The 17,357-nt window shown below is 39.3% G+C and overlaps 6 protein-coding genes across 11 annotated transcripts in view; 2 read left to right on the plus strand and 4 right to left on the minus strand.

Moving 5' to 3' along the window:
• LOC129796020 (dynein beta chain, ciliary-like) overlaps positions 1 to 10,616 on the minus strand; it is a 47,292-nt gene extending 36,676 nt beyond the window's left edge. Inside the window, exons 1-3 of the mRNA XM_055837662.1 lie at positions 10,251 to 10,616; positions 9,989 to 10,177; positions 9,673 to 9,921 (exon numbers count right to left, since the gene is read on the minus strand). Of these exons, the coding sequence (XP_055693637.1) occupies positions 9,673 to 9,921; positions 9,989 to 10,177; positions 10,251 to 10,616 (804 nt within the window). The remainder of the gene's footprint in view (positions 1 to 9,672; positions 9,922 to 9,988; positions 10,178 to 10,250) is intronic.
• On the plus strand, positions 801 to 8,624 carry LOC129796152 (uncharacterized). Of its 6 annotated transcripts, none has more exons than XM_055837920.1 (4): positions 801 to 7,713; positions 7,791 to 8,024; positions 8,087 to 8,298; positions 8,377 to 8,624. In XM_055837920.1, exons 2-4 carry the CDS (start codon positions 7,980 to 7,982, stop codon positions 8,567 to 8,569), a joined length of 450 nt encoding a protein of 149 aa, XP_055693895.1. In that variant the 5' UTR covers positions 801 to 7,713; positions 7,791 to 7,979; the 3' UTR covers positions 8,570 to 8,624. The 6 variants fall into 6 exon arrangements, 1 of the variants encoding a protein (XP_055693895.1); XR_008751181.1 differs by having other exon boundaries at positions 1,502 to 7,713; XR_008751184.1 differs by having other exon boundaries at positions 1,502 to 7,675.
• A 2-nt stretch (positions 10,617 to 10,618) lies between the features above and the next one.
• LOC129796263 (protein LTO1 homolog) lies at positions 10,619 to 11,014 on the minus strand. Its single transcript, XM_055838055.1, has one exon. It carries the CDS (start codon positions 11,012 to 11,014, stop codon positions 10,619 to 10,621), a length of 396 nt encoding a protein of 131 aa, XP_055694030.1.
• Positions 11,015 to 11,169: 155 nt separating this feature from the next.
• LOC129796222 (N-terminal Xaa-Pro-Lys N-methyltransferase 1) lies at positions 11,170 to 12,117 on the plus strand. The gene has a single exon (XM_055838005.1). The coding sequence runs from the start codon at positions 11,214 to 11,216 to the stop codon at positions 12,009 to 12,011; it is 798 nt and encodes a 265-aa protein (XP_055693980.1). The 5' UTR covers positions 11,170 to 11,213; the 3' UTR covers positions 12,012 to 12,117.
• Positions 12,118 to 12,269: 152 nt separating this feature from the next.
• Positions 12,270 to 14,111, minus strand: LOC129796169 (zinc finger protein 2-like). Its single transcript, XM_055837944.1, has 2 exons — positions 13,701 to 14,111; positions 12,270 to 13,329 (listed from the first exon to the last, which is right to left on the minus strand). Exons 1-2 carry the CDS (start codon positions 13,916 to 13,918, stop codon positions 12,435 to 12,437), a joined length of 1,113 nt encoding a protein of 370 aa, XP_055693919.1. The 5' UTR covers positions 13,919 to 14,111; the 3' UTR covers positions 12,270 to 12,434.
• Positions 14,112 to 14,572: 461 nt separating this feature from the next.
• On the minus strand, positions 14,573 to 17,162 carry LOC129796147 (aminomethyltransferase, mitochondrial). The gene is made up of 3 exons (XM_055837913.1): positions 16,730 to 17,162; positions 15,038 to 15,658; positions 14,573 to 14,975 (listed from the first exon to the last, which is right to left on the minus strand). Exons 1-3 carry the CDS (start codon positions 17,142 to 17,144, stop codon positions 14,629 to 14,631), a joined length of 1,383 nt encoding a protein of 460 aa, XP_055693888.1. The 5' UTR covers positions 17,145 to 17,162; the 3' UTR covers positions 14,573 to 14,628.
• Between the last annotated feature and the right edge of the window lie 195 nt (positions 17,163 to 17,357).

The raw sequence follows: 17,357 nt of genomic DNA on the forward strand, positions 1-17,357 counted from the left end.
AAGAAATAATACTTTAATCCAGCATTGCTGATGAAATTGAATTTGAAAGAGTATTTCGAGACCACGTCGTGAGAACAACTTCCAAGAGTTCTTCTATACCCCAATTATGAGCAAAACTTCATTTTGACCACAGATGCGTCCAATATAGCTGCATCTGCGATCCTATCTCAAGGGGAAATAAGGAGCGATTTACCAATTTCCTACGCGAGCGAAACTTTCACAAAGGGCGAAGAAAAAACAAATCTACCATTGAAAAAGAACTAGCAGCTATTCATTGGGGAGTACTTCATTATACTTTAGACATTAAACATAATTAAACAACAAATAGAATTAAATAGAAACATAAACATAATCCGAAGATGAAATTGAACAACTTTTACCGAAAGAAAAGTGGGGTAAACGGAACTCAAAACACACAAAAAAGGGATATATAACATTGTTCCGATGTAAGGTTCAGAAGAGAAAAGCAAAGCAATGTAGTAAAACTCACAGAGTTTTTAAAACATCTAATAATACTTTTATATTAGAATCATCTCTGTTAGATCATAATCATGATGATTTACGTGATACTTCCAAATATGGATTGTCACAAAATATAAAATCTGTTTTAAGTTCCATATTAGAACAAAACGAACGAATTTCTCCCACATCAGCAAGAGACCAATTAGTAAGGAATGGTGTGCCTAAGAAAGAACTACTAGAAAGACCGGCGGGTCGCGGGAAGTTCCCATCGCGCCATCTATTGGGTTATAAAAGAGCGCGATGGGATCTTCCCGCGACCCGCCGTGAGCCGAAAGGGATCTCTAGGGCCCGGCGCTTACAGCTGCCATGTGTCTAAGAGATTTACCTTCGAGAGATGGGGATATCGCTGCCAGCAGCACGCTGTGCATAAGAAATATCATTGTTCAATGAGATATAGTGATACTGACAATTATTAAACAAGTAAGCATTGGCAAATTGTATATACAGATCACCAATATACCTGTTGTTATCAACAATCCTGTGTATTGCAGTTGCGGGTTATTTTTTGATGCACCAGTTTCAACTGTCCAGACTGATAACATAACTGGTATTAGAGCATACGAGTCATCTATAGAAATTGATAACCCTGACCACTCTGCTTTTACAATAGAAATAAGTGAGTCAGTCGTAATAGTCTCTTCTGGTAATCTAACAGATCAACAAAATGGCGAACTCAGACACGTACATCAGTACCTCAAGAGCAGATCCGGTTATAACTACAGCTGCCCAGCTTGATGTGCTGACTCAAGCACTAACAGGTACTTCTTACCAAGGTCTTCTAGGGAAGGTTGATGAGGTTTATAGGCTCACAGGTTATACAAAGGCTGACTTCGATAAACTACACACAGTGGGGATGCCATAAACTACAAGGAGATCAAAGAGATCTTCACAAGACACATGCCAGATTTTGCGACTGAGCATTTCAATGATTGTTCGAAGATCATGTTAGTTTTCTTGTTTTTATATTTTTTAGTGCAATAAAATTGCAATACTTAATTATTTTTTGGTGCAATAAAATTGCAATACTTATTTATATTTTCTAGTGCAATAAAAACAACAAATATCATTAAATCGTAAAGAACATAAAGAACTTATAACGAATATGTGGGATGAGAGAGACATAGTATGGGTGGGAACAGAGGTCGGTATGAGAGCACCAATACCGGTGACAAAAACTGCCCCGGAGTACCCATCAGAGGGGCAACTGGACGGCTATAGACCGGTAACACTCACGATTGGGGCCGACACAGACATAAACAAGATGATGCGAGTAGTCGCCTACGGATTGAGCACCGACTCTCTTCAAGTTCGAGATGCTGTTCAGTTTTTGTATCTGTTTGGATTGACAATTACTGGCAAACTGGAGAAACCTGTAATATGCTTTGGAAAACAATGGTTACCTGCTGGGACTGAGGTGTCTCCGAACTCACTTTTTAAAATTGTCAGGACCGATTACTTAGCAGAGGAGGCCGAGCCTGTGCCTCCCACTAATGTAACGGAGCTTCCAGCCTTAGCCTTTCGAATTTTGTGTGTCTATAGATTGCACAAATCAAAAAACTCTGGATACCGTCTTACACTCTGGAAGATCGCAAAATCCATGCTCAACGCCATGACGGAGGGAGGTTCATGGAGGGGTACAGGCACTCCAGAACGATATAACCAGTGGGAAACCTCAGATAACTTCACAAAGTTAGTTGCTGGATACGATTGGTTTTTTCAACTGTTCAGTAGGCACCAATATGCATCACTGAGATTTGGAACTGTATCTGCGCGTACGGCCGAGTGTTCGGTCTTTAATGCCTTCGAGCATGTCATCGGAACTTTGTCAATGCCACCCGCACAGATATACAAGTGGATCTGGGACCTTCAGGTCATGAAAGAATATAATATCTTTGGCAAAGAAACGGAGTTTTTTGCAGAATACGGATCTGTATATCCGTATTTTGCATGCCTCTGTCTTTCCAGGAAGTCTCCCTACGCCATTGGACAGGTTCCCCATCTGCACACGTATCTACATATTATTAGCTGTTTGGGGGGAAGTCATTCTTCCAAAAATGCGACATATTTCCCAGGAACAAACTTTCAAACATTGGTTGGATACGCGACCTTGGTTGTCCATGCCTGGACCGCAGGTGTTCACAGTAAATGTCTCATGGCTCAAAGGAATGAAGACCAGGCAGCTATCATTGCGAGATTTTCAAATCTGAAACCGATAACTAGTGAATTGACAACATTGAGTCGTCAGGCAGAGACTAGATTTAAGCAACAATTATTGGATTTGGTGAATAAAGAGGGAAACAAAGAACTTATCACAACAGCTCATAACACTCAGTCAGCTAATCCCAAACCAAAAAGGAAAAGCCGAGACGCAAAACCGCTGCATATTGGAAAAAGTTCAAAGAAATGCGTGAAGAGTTAAAAGCACCCAAATTGGATCTTATCAAAAATCAATAATTTCATCAATTATTTTTTATTTTTACCTAAAATAAAATCACTTGTTCTTCAGCTTGCGCAACAGTAAGTAGTTTTGAATAAGTCTCTAAGCCTCTTCCCAAGACCAGAAAAGAGTCCCAGGAAGAAAAAGACTTAGCTCCCAAGTGAACTTCCCAGGAAATAAATATTTCCCAAGTAGTTCACCCAAGAGAAAAGTCTATTGGTCCCAAGTAGAATCTTCCTAGAAAGATTCAGCTCAAGACCAGGATAAATCCCAAGGAAAGCTGCCCAAGGACTATAAGGTCCCCAAGTGACTTTTCCCAGGATAAATCCGAACAGGTGTTAATTCCCAAGCAGGACCGTGCCCAAGGATAAATAATCCCCAGGCAAGGTCTGCCCAAGAATTCACCAACCCCCCAACTTTGCTTTGGGGACGATTTACTCGCCATTCCCCGAACAGGCCATATCTTTATGGCAGAAGGTTCTATATCTTTACAGATCATAGACCTTTAGTTTATTTATTCAATATGAAAAATCCCTCGTCAAGAAATCGGTCTAAAAGTGCTTCAGCACATCAACATTAAAAAATATAACAACGCGTTTGGAACTAAATTGGTCCTTCGACCACCCTACTAATAATTCCAATATTTTTTAGTGGGGCGAATTTATTACACCAGCGGTATTACCCCTCCTGCAGGGGTAAGAACTTCGCACATCAAAGAAATACTCCACAGTAGGGCACAGGGTACCGTCTCCAAGTCCAGAATCGTGAAAAACTGACAATCATCCAAATTATCAGTGACCGGCACAACTCTACCAAAGAGAAGACCAGCTAAACATAAGCATCCAATACAGACTTCACACCAAAAGGAGGCACCTCGAAGTGAGCGATCAAGAAGTGAATCATCACGCACCGTACAACGTGCCCCTCCAATTTACAACAGACATCATCTACCTCAAGTGGGCCATCCACAATCTCGTTACACACAACACCCACCGCACCATCCAGGGAGAAGCGGCTATCAGTACAGACCTTTTATTGACGACTTAAAGGTAACAAGGATATTCCCACAGGCACAGCTACAACTCAATGAAATTGTGCATAGATACCCGAAATTTTCAGTCATCATAAGAGGAGAAGTTTCTGCTGGATTTAAACAACAATTATTGGATTTGGAAAAGCAAAGCAATGTAGTAAAACTCACAAAGTTTTTAAAACATCTATTAATACTTTTATATATTAGAATCATCTCTGTTAGATCATAATCACGATGAATTACGTGATACTTCCAAATATGGATTGTCACAAAATATAAAATCTGTTTTAAGTTCCATATTAGAACAAAACGAACGAATTTCTCCCACATCCGCAAGAGACCAATTAGTAAAAAATGGTGTGCCTAAGAAAGAACTACCATCTTTAGAGAAAATAAGTAAATTCCTCTATATTCAAAGAAAAAGAGGACGAAAGTCCAAAATTACATTTGAAGAGATGTCAAATTGGGTAAAAGATCACTCCTTAGAAACGGATAACTATGATCATCCATATATCATTGCATATGACTCCTCTATTGAATCAAAAAAGTTTACATTGGTACTTTCGACGAAGAGACTCTTAACTCACGCTATATGTGTAAATTATCTACATGCTGATGCGATCTATAAAATTACTAAAGAACAGTTCCTATTTCTAATAGTGGATACTACCGACGCTAAAAGAAAATTCCATGTAATTTGCGTCGCTTTATGCTCTTCTGAAACAGAAGATGACTTTAAGTTCGTTTTCCAAGGCTTAAAGGAAGCAATCGAAAAAATATCTTAAAAATCGGCTTAAAAACGTTTTTGTGAAAACGTTAATTTTTCCTTTTAATTTCCCCAATGGCGGAGGCGTCGAAATTATTTTTGACGTTCTCATGGGAACTTTGACAAGATTGAGTAAGTTAATTTTGTAAAAATTTTAAGAGAATTGTGTGAGGGAAATGCTTTATGTAGAATAGTCCTTGTAATTTTTCCAATAAATTTTCCCATCAGCCGAAGCCTCGGTGTGAGGCGAAACGTTGGGCAAGAAAATTTGTTTTTCCTTCCCATGGGAGAAAAACTTTTGGCGCTCACCGGATTCCTCCCTTCTGTCTACGCCAATTCCACCACAAATCGAAAAAATATCATTAAACAATAAATAGATAAAACTAGAAAATCATGTGAATCAGTTAATTAAAAATAAATCACAGAAGATTCAACCACTCCGAATCTTTACGCTAAAAGGGTGGGGAAAATTCACCAGTAAGTCATGCTTAAAATTTTAAGTCCGTCTTAAAAATTTAAACTGATTTTCAAGTCTGGCTTAAAATTTTAGGTCAATTTTTATAAATCTAATATTTAATATTTAATATTAGATTTATGCTAATTTTGATATCAGGAGATTGTTTGATGCATTAGTTGGTGTTCCACTTCGTGGCCAACACCAAGTATTGTAATCGTCGGAAAAACCGACCACCTCAGATCGGGCTCAAACTTGGTATGAGCACGTTTTGAACATCCCACATTACGAAAATGGTGGTAATAAGCCCAGCTTCATATCGGACTCGATGGTTTATCTCTGCACTGACCTAAAAAGGATTAGTTTGTCAGAGAATCTTCATGATAGATTGGATAGCGACGACTGCTCAAAGGTTTTGAACATGACTCGTCTAACGGGAGGAATACTCCAAAAGATGGCTGGGAATGTCTTAATAAGTGGACGTCTCCTTGGTACTGAAGTTACGTGTAAAGATGTAAATCAAGCTTTGAATTTGCCTCTTCATAGTAGTACGATCCGTAGTATTGGAAAATACTTTTCCGACTCCGCTGTTGAAGGATGGGAAAGTGTTACTCTTGGCAGGTTAATTCTATTATCAATTGAGATTAGAATTAACTCTGGAATTGATGTTAAAGTTCCGCTAAATGAGATGTTGCTCGCACTGGGGGGTGTATCAAGAGCAATATTGCAAAAGGACCCCATTGAGGTCGCCATTTGTCTTACTTCATTCTTCAGCTGGATTCAGGGTGAAGGGTGTTTTGACTGTGCTATGCGCATAATATGCGTCAGATCGGGGAGGTGAGCATCCTTATTGGTTCTGTTCACCGGAATCTTGAAGTTAACGATAATGTGTGGGCTCGCCTTCATGTTTTCATGGAAGATGGCAATCATGCCAGAATTAATCAAAGTGACCCGATGACTACAAGTCATCAAGATAAGATAGCACGAGAATGCTTTGGTGCAGGACTTCTACCCATACGGTTTGAAGGAACCCATTCCGTTTGGGTAGTTGGAAATAGTGACGATAAAATCATTATCGTCGGAAGAGGTCCTGATGGACAGTTAAGTTTCGACGTAACTCAACATCAATACGCAATTTTGTTGAGCGCCTTGGATATGGCGTTCCTGATTTTTAAGTCATTTCGACACGTTGATTCTTCTGTCGGTGGTATAATATGGTGCAAACAGCACTATATTAACCCCTTCAAAATGTCAACTGATATAGCAAAGATTGCTTCCGAGCTATACGAGCTGGCCAATCTTTATAAAGTTCATGAAACAGGATTTATGTTGTTGGGAAGTATCGTTCTTACAAAAACTTTCCCATGTGAAAAAGTGGTAGAACTCCTGAAGAGGGAGAAAGTTTTGAGCTCAGAATTTCTGATTGAATATCTGTTTATCCGGGCTCCCGAACGAGAATGGGAGTTGAAGGCTTTCTTTATTAGGGAGCTCTTCTACTCAGACAAGATACAATATGTTCCCCCCGAAGTTAAGGTGTTCTCACTGGACCTGAAACTGGATCCAGTCGAAGATATTTCATATGTAGAGTCAGCTCATTATTACTCAACTTTGCCTACTAATACTGCTTACAAATAGTATTACAACGCATAAACAAACTTTTGCACGTTGTGGGACACCAAATCTTATAACTGGACGCGTTATGATTGACTTTTATTTTTTCGCAGACTGATTTCGCGGAAAATGTCCATTGGAAAAATCTCAGAATGATATTCCATCAATTTGTTGCAGAAAAACTTATGAAAATGGGATAAAAAGTTATGAAAACGAAAAAAAAAATACGTTACGATCATTTTTTTTTAATTGAAATTTCTGCATTTTAAAATTAGCAGAAATTACAATTTTGTATTTTCAAGATCCATTAAGTGCATCTTATAATCTCCGGACATTAAAATTAGCAAAATTCAATGAAAACTATGCAATCTGCTTTCTCCAATTAAGCTTGACTTAAAAATTGGTTTAAAATTTTAAGCCTGACTTCTGATATTTTTTTTTTTCTATAATATCTTTTTTTTCAGGAACAACAAAAGCTCCTCTTTGTGCGATTAGGAGCTGTATTCTCTTAGAGCGAAAAACTCTCGTGATAAACTCCCGAAAGCTTTTTGCAGGAAAAAAGTGAGGAAAACTTCACGTGAGCTTGATCCTCTAAGAAAAATAATGCATCTGTGATAAACTCCCGTAAAATTTTCCCGATTTTTACGTTTCTTTTAGAGCGCAAAAGCCTTCAGGAGTTTATCACGGGAGTTTTTCACTCTTAGAGAATTCATGTCCATGTGTTGATCATTGATTTGACAACAATTAGCATGGAATTCCCAGAGATTCAAATCATCTATTTTTCTTCTTCTTAAGATTAAATGTGGTGCGAATAGCCTTTGATAAGAAAACACGTGTTATCTGTACCACCAGGTGAAAAAATATCTGGCAAAGTATATAAGTCCATCAAAGTAATTTAACTTAATCTTTGTTATCTGGACAAATGTATACAATTTCACTACATTATCATAATCTCCTTTTTTTCCAGGTAGATGGAATACCTTTTGGAGAGGCGTAATCAAATCGTCACCTAATATAAATAACATTTTATCGATCACTTTTTGTTGGAATTTGGAATCAAGACTTTATTTGGCGGGGGTGGTGCTATAAAAGCTCTCCTTTGGGGACAATACGCATTCATTCTGTTCCCATCCAGGCATTCAGTGTGACCATTAAAATGAAAGTGATTTTTGCTGTTTTTTGTGCAATCTTCCTCACGCAGGTAAATCAAGGTTTTACAATGAAAATCAAAAGGAAAATTAACGAGAAAATTCTCTTTTTCAGAGCTCTGCTTGGGGGAAGAATATTTTTAACGATCCAAATGAACAATGGGCCTGCGTTGAGGAAATATTCCGGGAATTGGAGGTGGATCTTGAGAGACTCGGTGAAATGGCTGGAGATTTCGTGGCCACTGTTACGAGATTGATGGACTCCAGACAGAGATGCTTTGACATTCTCAGTGATCCACCAACTGCTCTCGAACAGCGCCTGCATGAGTAAGAAACTCCTTTCGGCTGAATTTTTAGCAAATCTCTTTGCAAATTTTTTCTTTTTTTCTTAATTCTTTCTTATAGAGCTTGCATGATTGCGTGGAGGGCAACAGTTCTGTATGAAGTTGTACGAATGCGCAATATTGCCCAAGGAAGTGACGCTCAAGAGATCTTTGAGCAATTGCAGAGGGATATTTTTGAATGCCTGGATGCTGATGAGGATGAAGTTATCAATCCCCCAGCACGCAATGATTTCTCATTCAAGAATAATGTGTAATAAAGTTAATTAAATTATTATTTTATAGAAGAAAAAAAAACGTTAAAAATCAAAAGAATGTCTCGAGAGCCCCTAATGGTGCTATTCACTTGAAATTTGAAGAAAAAAATCATGATCTTTACAATTTTCTGACACTTTTTTGTTATATTAACTTCTCTGTTTGACTTATGTGTTTTCTATTTTTTATCCTTTTCCGTAGAATTTTTACGGCATTTTTCTCATTTTATTGGTTTGTCCAATATTTATTCGGATTTCTAACCTAAAAAAAATTTACCATAATATTCAATAGGGATGAATGGGACAGAAAATCAAAATTGTACTGAATTTATGTGAATATTTTAGGTTAGAAATCCGTGTAAATATTGGACAAACCAATATGTCTTCTCCGTCTGTCTTTCAGGTCTTTCAGATTTCTTATTCTATTTTTTTTTCACTTTTGCCTCAAATGTCGTTAACATGCGATACAAAAGGAGAAACCATAGAAAACACTTAAGCCAGACAAAGAGAAAATAATTTTAAACAATCACGATTTTTTTTTCAAAAATTTCAAATGAATAGCACCATAATTTAACTTCTTACGCATTTTAGAGGACAAATATTCGCTAAATTAACGTCTATTTCTCCTATTTTCTCGCAATAATTGCATAGCACCTCGGAGAAATTTCCATTTCAAATAATTTGACCAAATAAACATCGAAATTTCTGCTTTTTTCAACAAGAAATAGAATTCTATCCAATAAAATTGCAGCCTCAATGGCCGGTGCGAGACTTGATCGCAATAAATAGAACAAATCAAGCCTTGTTCTATCATATTTATCGTACTCCGCGGTAATTTCTTCATTAGAAATAAAAGGTTCTAGCCCAATCTTTTTGCAAGCTAATTTAAAGTATTCAAGAAAGTTTTCACACCTAATTTTGCCTAAATTCTGAAATTCCATCTGTGGAAATTTTTTCTTAACAATTTGCTCAAAAAGTGTTCTAAAATGAAGAGAATTCTTTGGCAATTCTCTCTCCTGAACTATCTTATTTAACGATTGACATGCAAGCATTTTTGCCTTAGAACTAAGGATGAAGGAAACATCTGATGAGAGGAAGGTACTCACGGGGAATCTTGTCAGGAGATTGTAGCAACATCCGATGTTGCATAAATACCTAACGCTGGGATCTTGAGTGAAAATCTCCAAGCAGCTCACTGCTAAATCACCACAGGTGTGCAAACCGCTCAAGCAGCAATCAGGTTGCTCAATTTCCGGGAAAACATCCTTGCAGATTGTTCCAATGCGCAGATTCGGTGTAACTCTCACAGCCAATGATTTGTAGTTCCCGCCATCCTCCGTCTTCTTCCATTTCTTCTGTAAATTAAATTAATTTGTTTTTTAATAATTCAAATGAAGATTTTTGCAAAAGAAAATAAATTACTTTTAGCTTGGAAATGCGTTTTTGAGCACTCTCCTGGTACGCTGCATTAGCTTCCAATCCAATCACATGGAGATTATGTTCAAATGCCAAACAAGATGAGAGGTAACCTTTCCCATCGCCAGCATCAATAACTACTGATGCTTTGGAATCTCTACAGAGCCATGAGATTAAGCTACTGGCCAGTTTTACCTAAAAAACACAAGAAAAATAAGAATTTTTATCAAAATTCAGGAAAAACTCTCAAGAATAAGCCAAATCTCACCTCGTGTTGCTTCTTTGGCGTCATAAAGTCCACAACTCTAAGGGATGGCGTCTCCTTATCTTGCAGAAAATTTTTTATAGTCTTACACTCGGAAAATTCCTCCAAACTATGCTTCCGGGCATCATTTAGGAACTCCCGGAGATGTTTGTAATCACACTTTAAACTTCCGGAGAGAATTTCATGAATATTTTCCTTAATTACTTTGGCATTTACTTCAAGTTCTTTCCGCAAAGCATCCGGAATGAGGTTATCCCAATGTTTCGCCCACAGAAAATCCACCATGTGGCAGTCAATGATGCCCTGATGCTGCTCTAGGAAGCCAACAATCTCCCGGAGCTTCTTTTGCACACCCACCACAAAGCACATGATTAAAATGCAAGCTTGTTGTCACTTTCAAAGGGATTCTTTATGCCCAAAAGCGAACAAAGTCTATGGAATTTTCCACGAACTATCGCCATGTCATCATCATTGGCGTCATCAGGTTGATTGACTTTTGATAAGTTGGCAATTCCATCTTTTAGAGCCTCAATAGCCGCACAAACCTTTGCTTCTCTGCTGAGCAGGATTGTTGCTTCTGCAATGCCTGAATAGAAGCCAAGCTCTGCTCCACACTCTGCTCCTTTGTGGTAGCCCAAATGGTATGCTTCAGCATTCCCGGAATGGAATCCTTTGTGCAATCCTTCTGTGTAGCCAACATTCGCAGCACGATCCTCACTTAGGGCTATATCCACAAACACTTTATTTATATCCTGATGGTCTTCCATTACTTTCTTCACTGAAAACTCACGCAGAATGAGCTAAAATTCTTAACAACTCACATTTTTATGCTGCAGACGCCAAACGAGGCAGAGAAAGAAAGAAACAAGTAACGCCCTCTGCCTTCTCTTTTTACATAACCTCAAAAATATAAAAAGTACATAACCTAAAAAAAAATCAACATAACCCCAAAAACAAATAGGCAACATGGATCTTCCGACTCGGGATAAAAGTAAAAATTTAGTGGAAAACTCAGTGTGTTTTTCGGAAGATCCCACCCTCACGAGTATTGTGAATGAAGTCACAGCATCCCAGCTGACCAAATTGAATCTCAACACTTCCCACCACGACAATGAGGAGTTCTATGAAAAAGCCAAAAAGTACTGGGAGACAGTTTCACCCACCATCGATGGGATTCTCGGGGGCTTTGCTGAGGTCTCCCCGCGTGACATTCAATCATCTGCCCAACTACTCACTGCCATCTTTCGCCTGAAACCCCGCCCGGGGCGTAGTCGTGCCCTTGACTGTGGTGCCGGCATTGGGAGGGTGACAAAACACCTCCTAATGCGCTTCTTTGAAAAAGTTGATCTTGTGGAGCAATGCCCGCAATTTGCAGCACAAATCCCAGAGTATGTGGGTGACACGAAGCACCTGGGCGAGATCTATACACAGGGATTGCAGGACTTTACCCCAGAAGCAGGGAAGTACGATGTAATTTGGACACAGTGGGTTTTGGGGCATCTCACGGATGATGATCTTGTGGCATTTTGGCGTCGATGTATCAGTGGTCTGGCCAAGGGGGGTGTTATTGTCATGAAGGAGAATACCTCGTCTTCCAATGAGGTGGAAGTTGACAATGAGGATTCCTCCGTGACACGACCACTAAAGCTCATCCGGCAGCTACTGCGTCACGCTGGTCTCCGGGAGATTCGTATTCAGAAGCAGGAGAACATGCCTAGGGGTCTCTTTCCCATCTACATGATTGTCATGCGAGCTTCCCGTTAGAAAATCTCATCTTGTCATCTTATTTTTTGTGAATTCTCCAAATTTCCTCATCCTCATAATGGAGTTGGATCAATAAATTCGCAGTGATTTCCTTTAGAAAAAAAAACTTTGTTTTATTGATTAAACTGCCCATTGTGTGCAGTCCTTGCTTTCCCTTCCTGTCTCAGGATGAGGAATATACAGTCAGGTATTGGTTAGCGTCACATCAGATGTACTCTTTATGCTCATTATTTTTAAAAGGAAAGGAATGCCAAGGAATCAGTAGTCAATGAAAAGAATTTTTATTTCTTGTCCTATTTACACGTTTAAAATAAATTTTCCCACGATTTTTTTTTATCTTAAAAAGTTTTCCATTTTTTTTTCTTTTGATATAATTCATTATTTTAGATTGGCCTCCACATGCACCTGTGGCGCGCACTTACCCTAAGCCGTAACGGCGCCATGCACCTTCTTTAGGTGCTTCTTTAAGTAGCCATTGAGGGCAAAATTCTTCCCACAGAGATCACACTGGAACTTCTTGTCGTTCGAGTGGATCTGCATGTGCTTGGTCAGTTGACTCTGCCCCGAGAATTGCTTCTTACACACAGGGCACTCTGCTGGGGTGCCCGTTGGGGATTTATCCCCATTCATGTGGCTCACCTTCATGTGCTGATTGTACTCATGCACCGATGGGAAGATTTTCGGGCACACCTTGCACTTCCACTCGTCATTCGATGTGTGTTGCTTCCGATGTGCCGCAAATGCCTGCAAACTCACATTCTTCCCACAAATGTCACATATTGTGGACGCCCTATCGGCATGGAGTTCCACAATGTGTCTATTGTACGAAGCTGTGTCCCCGAATGCCTTGGAGCACAACTCACATTCGTAGATCTTAATTCCCGGATGCTTCTGTAGGTGCTCCTTGAAGGACAACCTATCGCCGAAGGTGTCACCACAGATGAGGCATTCAGCTCGTGGTGCCGGCGAAACTTTGCACATCTGCATGTGCTCCTTGAGACTCGATGCCAGATCAAAGCGTTGCTGACAATTTGGGCATGAGAAGTCACTAAGTGATGCCCTTATTATGTCCCCATCTGTACTTGGGGGTGCCTCGGTGGTGGTGTGATTGACAAAATGTGCATTGAAGGATTCGGGATCGGAAAAGATGTCCCGACAGATGCCACACATAATCTCCAAGATTTCTGCTTGTGCCACATCTAGGCCATCAACATGCCCAAAAGCAATTTCACCCGGTTTTGGGGCATAATTCATCTCCTCGGGCATTGGGGTCACCTCCCGGGGAGCACCAACATTCCCAAGAGCCGGTGACATACTCCTAAAAGCATTCCGGAAGAGTTTGTTGTAAGAAAGAACGGTGAAGAGAAAGAAAAAGAGAAACAGCCATTATGAACGGGTTAGGTTTACAAGTTTTCAATGGAAACATCTCAGAAATGTTTCATGAATTATTCTTTTCATAATTTTCTTATAAGAACATGAAACAAACAGAAAATCAAAATTGTATAAAAATGTTTATTTTGAAGGTAATTCAAAATTTCAATTAATTCGCAGAGTTCTATGTGAAAATTTCATGAAACATTGAGGGGCCTTTCACTTCTCAGAGTGAATTTCATGAAATTTTGCACGCCATTCGCGGATGCTGGAAGCCACTTTCACGAAGGCACAAAAAAATGGTCGAAGAACACTCACCTGGATTTCACGGGGACGGGCTCGGGCTCCGCATTCTGGACAGGAACATCAATGAACTCAATGATGGCATCATTTTTGCCATGGCTGAACGTAACTTGCTGCCCCAGGAATGATCGGAAGTGATTCAGCTCGAGCGTTGTTTGTGCCAACTCCGCTTTGAGCTTTGCTATTTCGGCATCCTTCTCCGCACAGTAACCGCACTCCTTACCATGATACATCCTCCACACACGGGGGGCACCCACCGTTGGCCGTTGAACTGGGACAATGGAACCACCGCTGTGGCACACAAAGTTAAGTCAATTTTTCCGCTTTTACAACACAAAACGCGAAAAGGTAAAAATGAAGGCTTGTGTTGTCTTCTGTCACTTTTCTTTCAAAAAATTTCTTCCGAGAGAGCCGAGAATTTCCTCTCTCTCGCGGAAAATGTTTCACGCATGCTTCCACGAAACATGTTTCATTGAATGGTGGGAAAGCAAAAAAGCATTTTTTTATTTATTCCCATTTTATTTAATCCTTTTGACCATTTGAAAAAGTATCCTCTAACAATTCATTCATAAAAAAAATTAACACAATAAAAATTGATCGAATTTCTTTAATTTTTTTGTTCCTCCGGCGAAAAGAGCAAAGAAGAAACATCAAAGGAGGTTTATCAACGGAAACAGAAACAACCCCCGCGGTTTTCTTCTCAACATTCTTATCCTAAAAAAAAGAAATTCTCGCACATTTTGAACTAGTCTTCCGCTTCAGATAACCAAGTTCAAGCTATTCTTTGAATTTTCAAAGACTTCAGTATCTATTTGTTGAATTCAAACAAAAAAAAACAACCTAAAACCCCTAAAACATAAAAATTCCACTAAAAATGCAAATGGCGGTTTGTAATTAAAAAATTATCCTATAATATTCTCCTACAGAGTGGAAGAAGTCTCATTTAAGATTTAGGTTTTGTGTAGTAATTTGACTTGACAAAGGGCATCTTTGCCACCTCAGCTGGAAAGAGCTTGTCTCTGATCTTCAGCTGCAACTTTGTGCCATTTGCTTTGCTAGCCTCTGCAACATAGCCCATTGCAACGTTGCCACCAGCACTTGGGCTTGGACATCCACTTGTTATACTACCAATTGCAACCTTCCCATCTTCCGTGAAGATCTCCACACCATGCCTCGCCGGGGGACCACCCATTGAGCGAATCCCCACACGACGTCGTGAACATCCATTCTTCAGCTGATCCACAATTATCCTGGCACCTGGAAAACCTCCTTCGGTCCTTCGTCTTTTTGCTGGAAAGAAAAATAAATAAATTTCCATTTCTGGGGTCCTTTACTGAGCCGAATGAAATTACCAACAAGCCATGCAAGATTGGCCTCAATAGGCGTTGTTTCCTGATCAATATCACTCCCGTAGAGACAGAGTCCAGCTTCGAGACGCAACGAATCACGCGCACCAAGTCCAGCCATTTTCACTGTACTCAACTTACTCGCCAGGAGGGCTTCTGCAATGTGCACCGCACGATCAGCCGGAATGGAGATCTCCACGCCATCCTCTCCCGTGTAGCCACAACGGGTGACCCGGCAATTCTCAATGCCCGCCACATCGGCACGTGTGGATGTCATAAAGTGCAAATACCGCAGATCTGTATCACAAATCTCCTGGAGGCAGCGTACAGCATCGGGACCCTGAACAGCTAGCAAGGCACGATCGCTGGGCATGAGGAATTCCAAATCGACATTCTTCCCACGACGCCGGAACCGCTCAGCTGCTTCGGACATAATATCCATATCCTGCTGGCGACAACCAGCATTGGAGACGATGTAGAGAAGGGACTCTGAGAGGCGTGTAATGATGAGATCATCGAGGATCCCAGCCCGATCATTTGTGAAAACAGTCAATGTGGAGGAACCATCGGGAAGACCACCAATGTCTGCTGTACTAATTGATTCCAAACAATCAATTGCAGCGCTTCCTGAACAAGAGGAATGATTACCATAATTTATGGGATGGTTCACTGATCTTAAACGATCTTAAACGACCAAGGAATAATTATGAAATTAAATTTAATAAGAAGAAGAAATTGTGCTAGACGTGTTCTGATTGGCGAATAAATTCCAACAAAGCATTGTCATTGGCTACTGCACTGCTACGTCACAAATAGGTGGAGTTTCATTGCAAGGTTAATTTAAACAGATTAGCTTCAGGCCATAATGCAATTACCATGAAATCTCTATTAATTTTTCATCAAAATTCTTATAAAAGTAACGTGAACGTTCTAAGAGAATATTTTTTTTAAATATTCGGAATATTGAAATATTTTTCGAAATATTCTCGATGAAAATGTGAATACGGTTAATATTGTCAGAAAATTCATTACCTAGTTTAAAATGTTTTTACTAAGAAACGAATTATTCTAATTTGATCATTTTACATAATTTTCAAATTAATTATTTGATAAAAAGGTTCATCAAGTGAAGTATATTTTATCACTGAAAAAATATAGGAACTTCCTGTGCCTAATTAAAAAAGAAGAAATTATTCACTTTATTTAGCACACGAAAAATTAAATTTAAAAATTCCGCATTTATCGCAACACTGAAGATGATAAGACATTGAATATATTTTATTTTTATACTAAATTTATTCAGGTGGATTTTGTGACAATAAAGGTGTTGCTTTTACTTGCATTGCTTTACGCGAAAATTTTTCTTTAAAACTTGAACCATTCGATGAATAAAATGCGGAAACGTTGGATTGTTCTTGTGGCATTTTCTTGTTCTCTTTTGTGGTCATTTTGGATGAATTTTAGTGAATTATCTTTCTACGTTGAGTGCCCAGAAGATTTTGCGGATTTTAAGTGCAGTTGCGAAGATTTCTTCAAGTGTGTCAGTGCACTTGATGAGAATCTCCCAAATATTCATTTATACATTGATAAATGTGCTGACAGAGTGTGTCCTTATTAGACCTTCTTCAGGTACCACAAATGTTGTTTAAAAAAAATTTTCACAGAAACTTTGAAATGAAAATCTTGTAATTTCCTCACCTCTCACGTAGGTTTGAAGCATGTGGGAGACATCGAAGATGGATGCCTTACTCCTTGTGTGTTTGTGCGATGCAGCAATGCCAAAGTCTCCGTACTGAACGGGCAGTAAGAAGCCCCCAAAGTTCACGATTTTCCCCTGATTTGCCACATGAAAATCATACAGGGAGGTCTTTTCACCCGCAACATTCGACGCAAATCCACGTGAAAGGAAATTCCTCCTTCCAAGTGATCTCAGAATTTTTGACGCACTCATTACGGGAGGATGGGAGACACACCCACAGTGGGAAAACTCTTTGGGATTTTTCTTGTGAAAATTAGCTCCGTGTTGGTGCCACTGAACGGCCAGAGAGGCACTGAAAACAACAAAATTCCCATAGCAGCATCCGAGAGTATTCCTTATCAGTTGCCCCAACATTAAGAGGCCAGTTTTGGGGCCAAAAGAAATGGTATTGATTACACGAAATTCATACAAATTATTTGTAGACAACTAATTTTCTAACAAGAATCAAGAATAATCTAATAAAAAACTAAATGAATTGAATTTGGAAAATCTCGCGTGGAACTCCTCAGCAATTTCCGCGGAGAATTTTATTAAATTCCTGCAAAACTTCCAAATATGAAGGCTATG

This window comes from Lutzomyia longipalpis, chromosome 4, assembly GCF_024334085.1.
Source record: "Lutzomyia longipalpis isolate SR_M1_2022 chromosome 4, ASM2433408v1".
Lineage (NCBI taxonomy): Eukaryota > Metazoa > Arthropoda > Insecta > Diptera > Psychodidae > Lutzomyia > Lutzomyia longipalpis.

Bases quoted from the DNA above. Each gene is read 5' to 3' on its own strand.
- LOC129796152 (XM_055837920.1), top strand. From the start codon at position 7,980: ATGAAAGTGATTTTTGCTGTTTTTTGTGCAATCTTCCTCACGCAG. The intron at 8,025-8,086 runs GTAAATCAAGGT...TCTCTTTTTCAG, and splicing joins GTGCAATCTTCCTCACGCAG to AGCTCTGCTTGGGGGAAGAA. The intron at 8,299-8,376 runs GTAAGAAACTCC...TCTTTCTTATAG, and splicing joins CTCGAACAGCGCCTGCATGA to AGCTTGCATGATTGCGTGGA.
- LOC129796263 (XM_055838055.1), bottom strand. From the start codon at position 11,014: ATGGAAGACCATCAGGATATAAATAAAGTGTTTGTGGATATAGCCCTA.
- LOC129796222 (XM_055838005.1), top strand. From the start codon at position 11,214: ATGGATCTTCCGACTCGGGATAAAAGTAAAAATTTAGTGGAAAACTCA.
- LOC129796169 (XM_055837944.1), bottom strand. From the start codon at position 13,918: ATGTATCATGGTAAGGAGTGCGGTTACTGTGCGGAGAAGGATGCCGAA. The intron at 13,330-13,700 runs GTGAGTGTTCTT...GAATGCTTTTAG, and splicing joins CCCGTCCCCGTGAAATCCAG to GAGTATGTCACCGGCTCTTG.
- LOC129796147 (XM_055837913.1), bottom strand. From the start codon at position 17,144: ATGTTGGGGCAACTGATAAGGAATACTCTCGGATGCTGCTATGGGAAT. The intron at 15,659-16,729 runs GTGAGGAAATTA...CCTCTTGTTCAG, and splicing joins GCTTCAAACCTACGTGAGAG to GAAGCGCTGCAATTGATTGT. The intron at 14,976-15,037 runs GTAATTTCATTC...TTTTCTTTCCAG, and splicing joins CAATCTTGCATGGCTTGTTG to CAAAAAGACGAAGGACCGAA.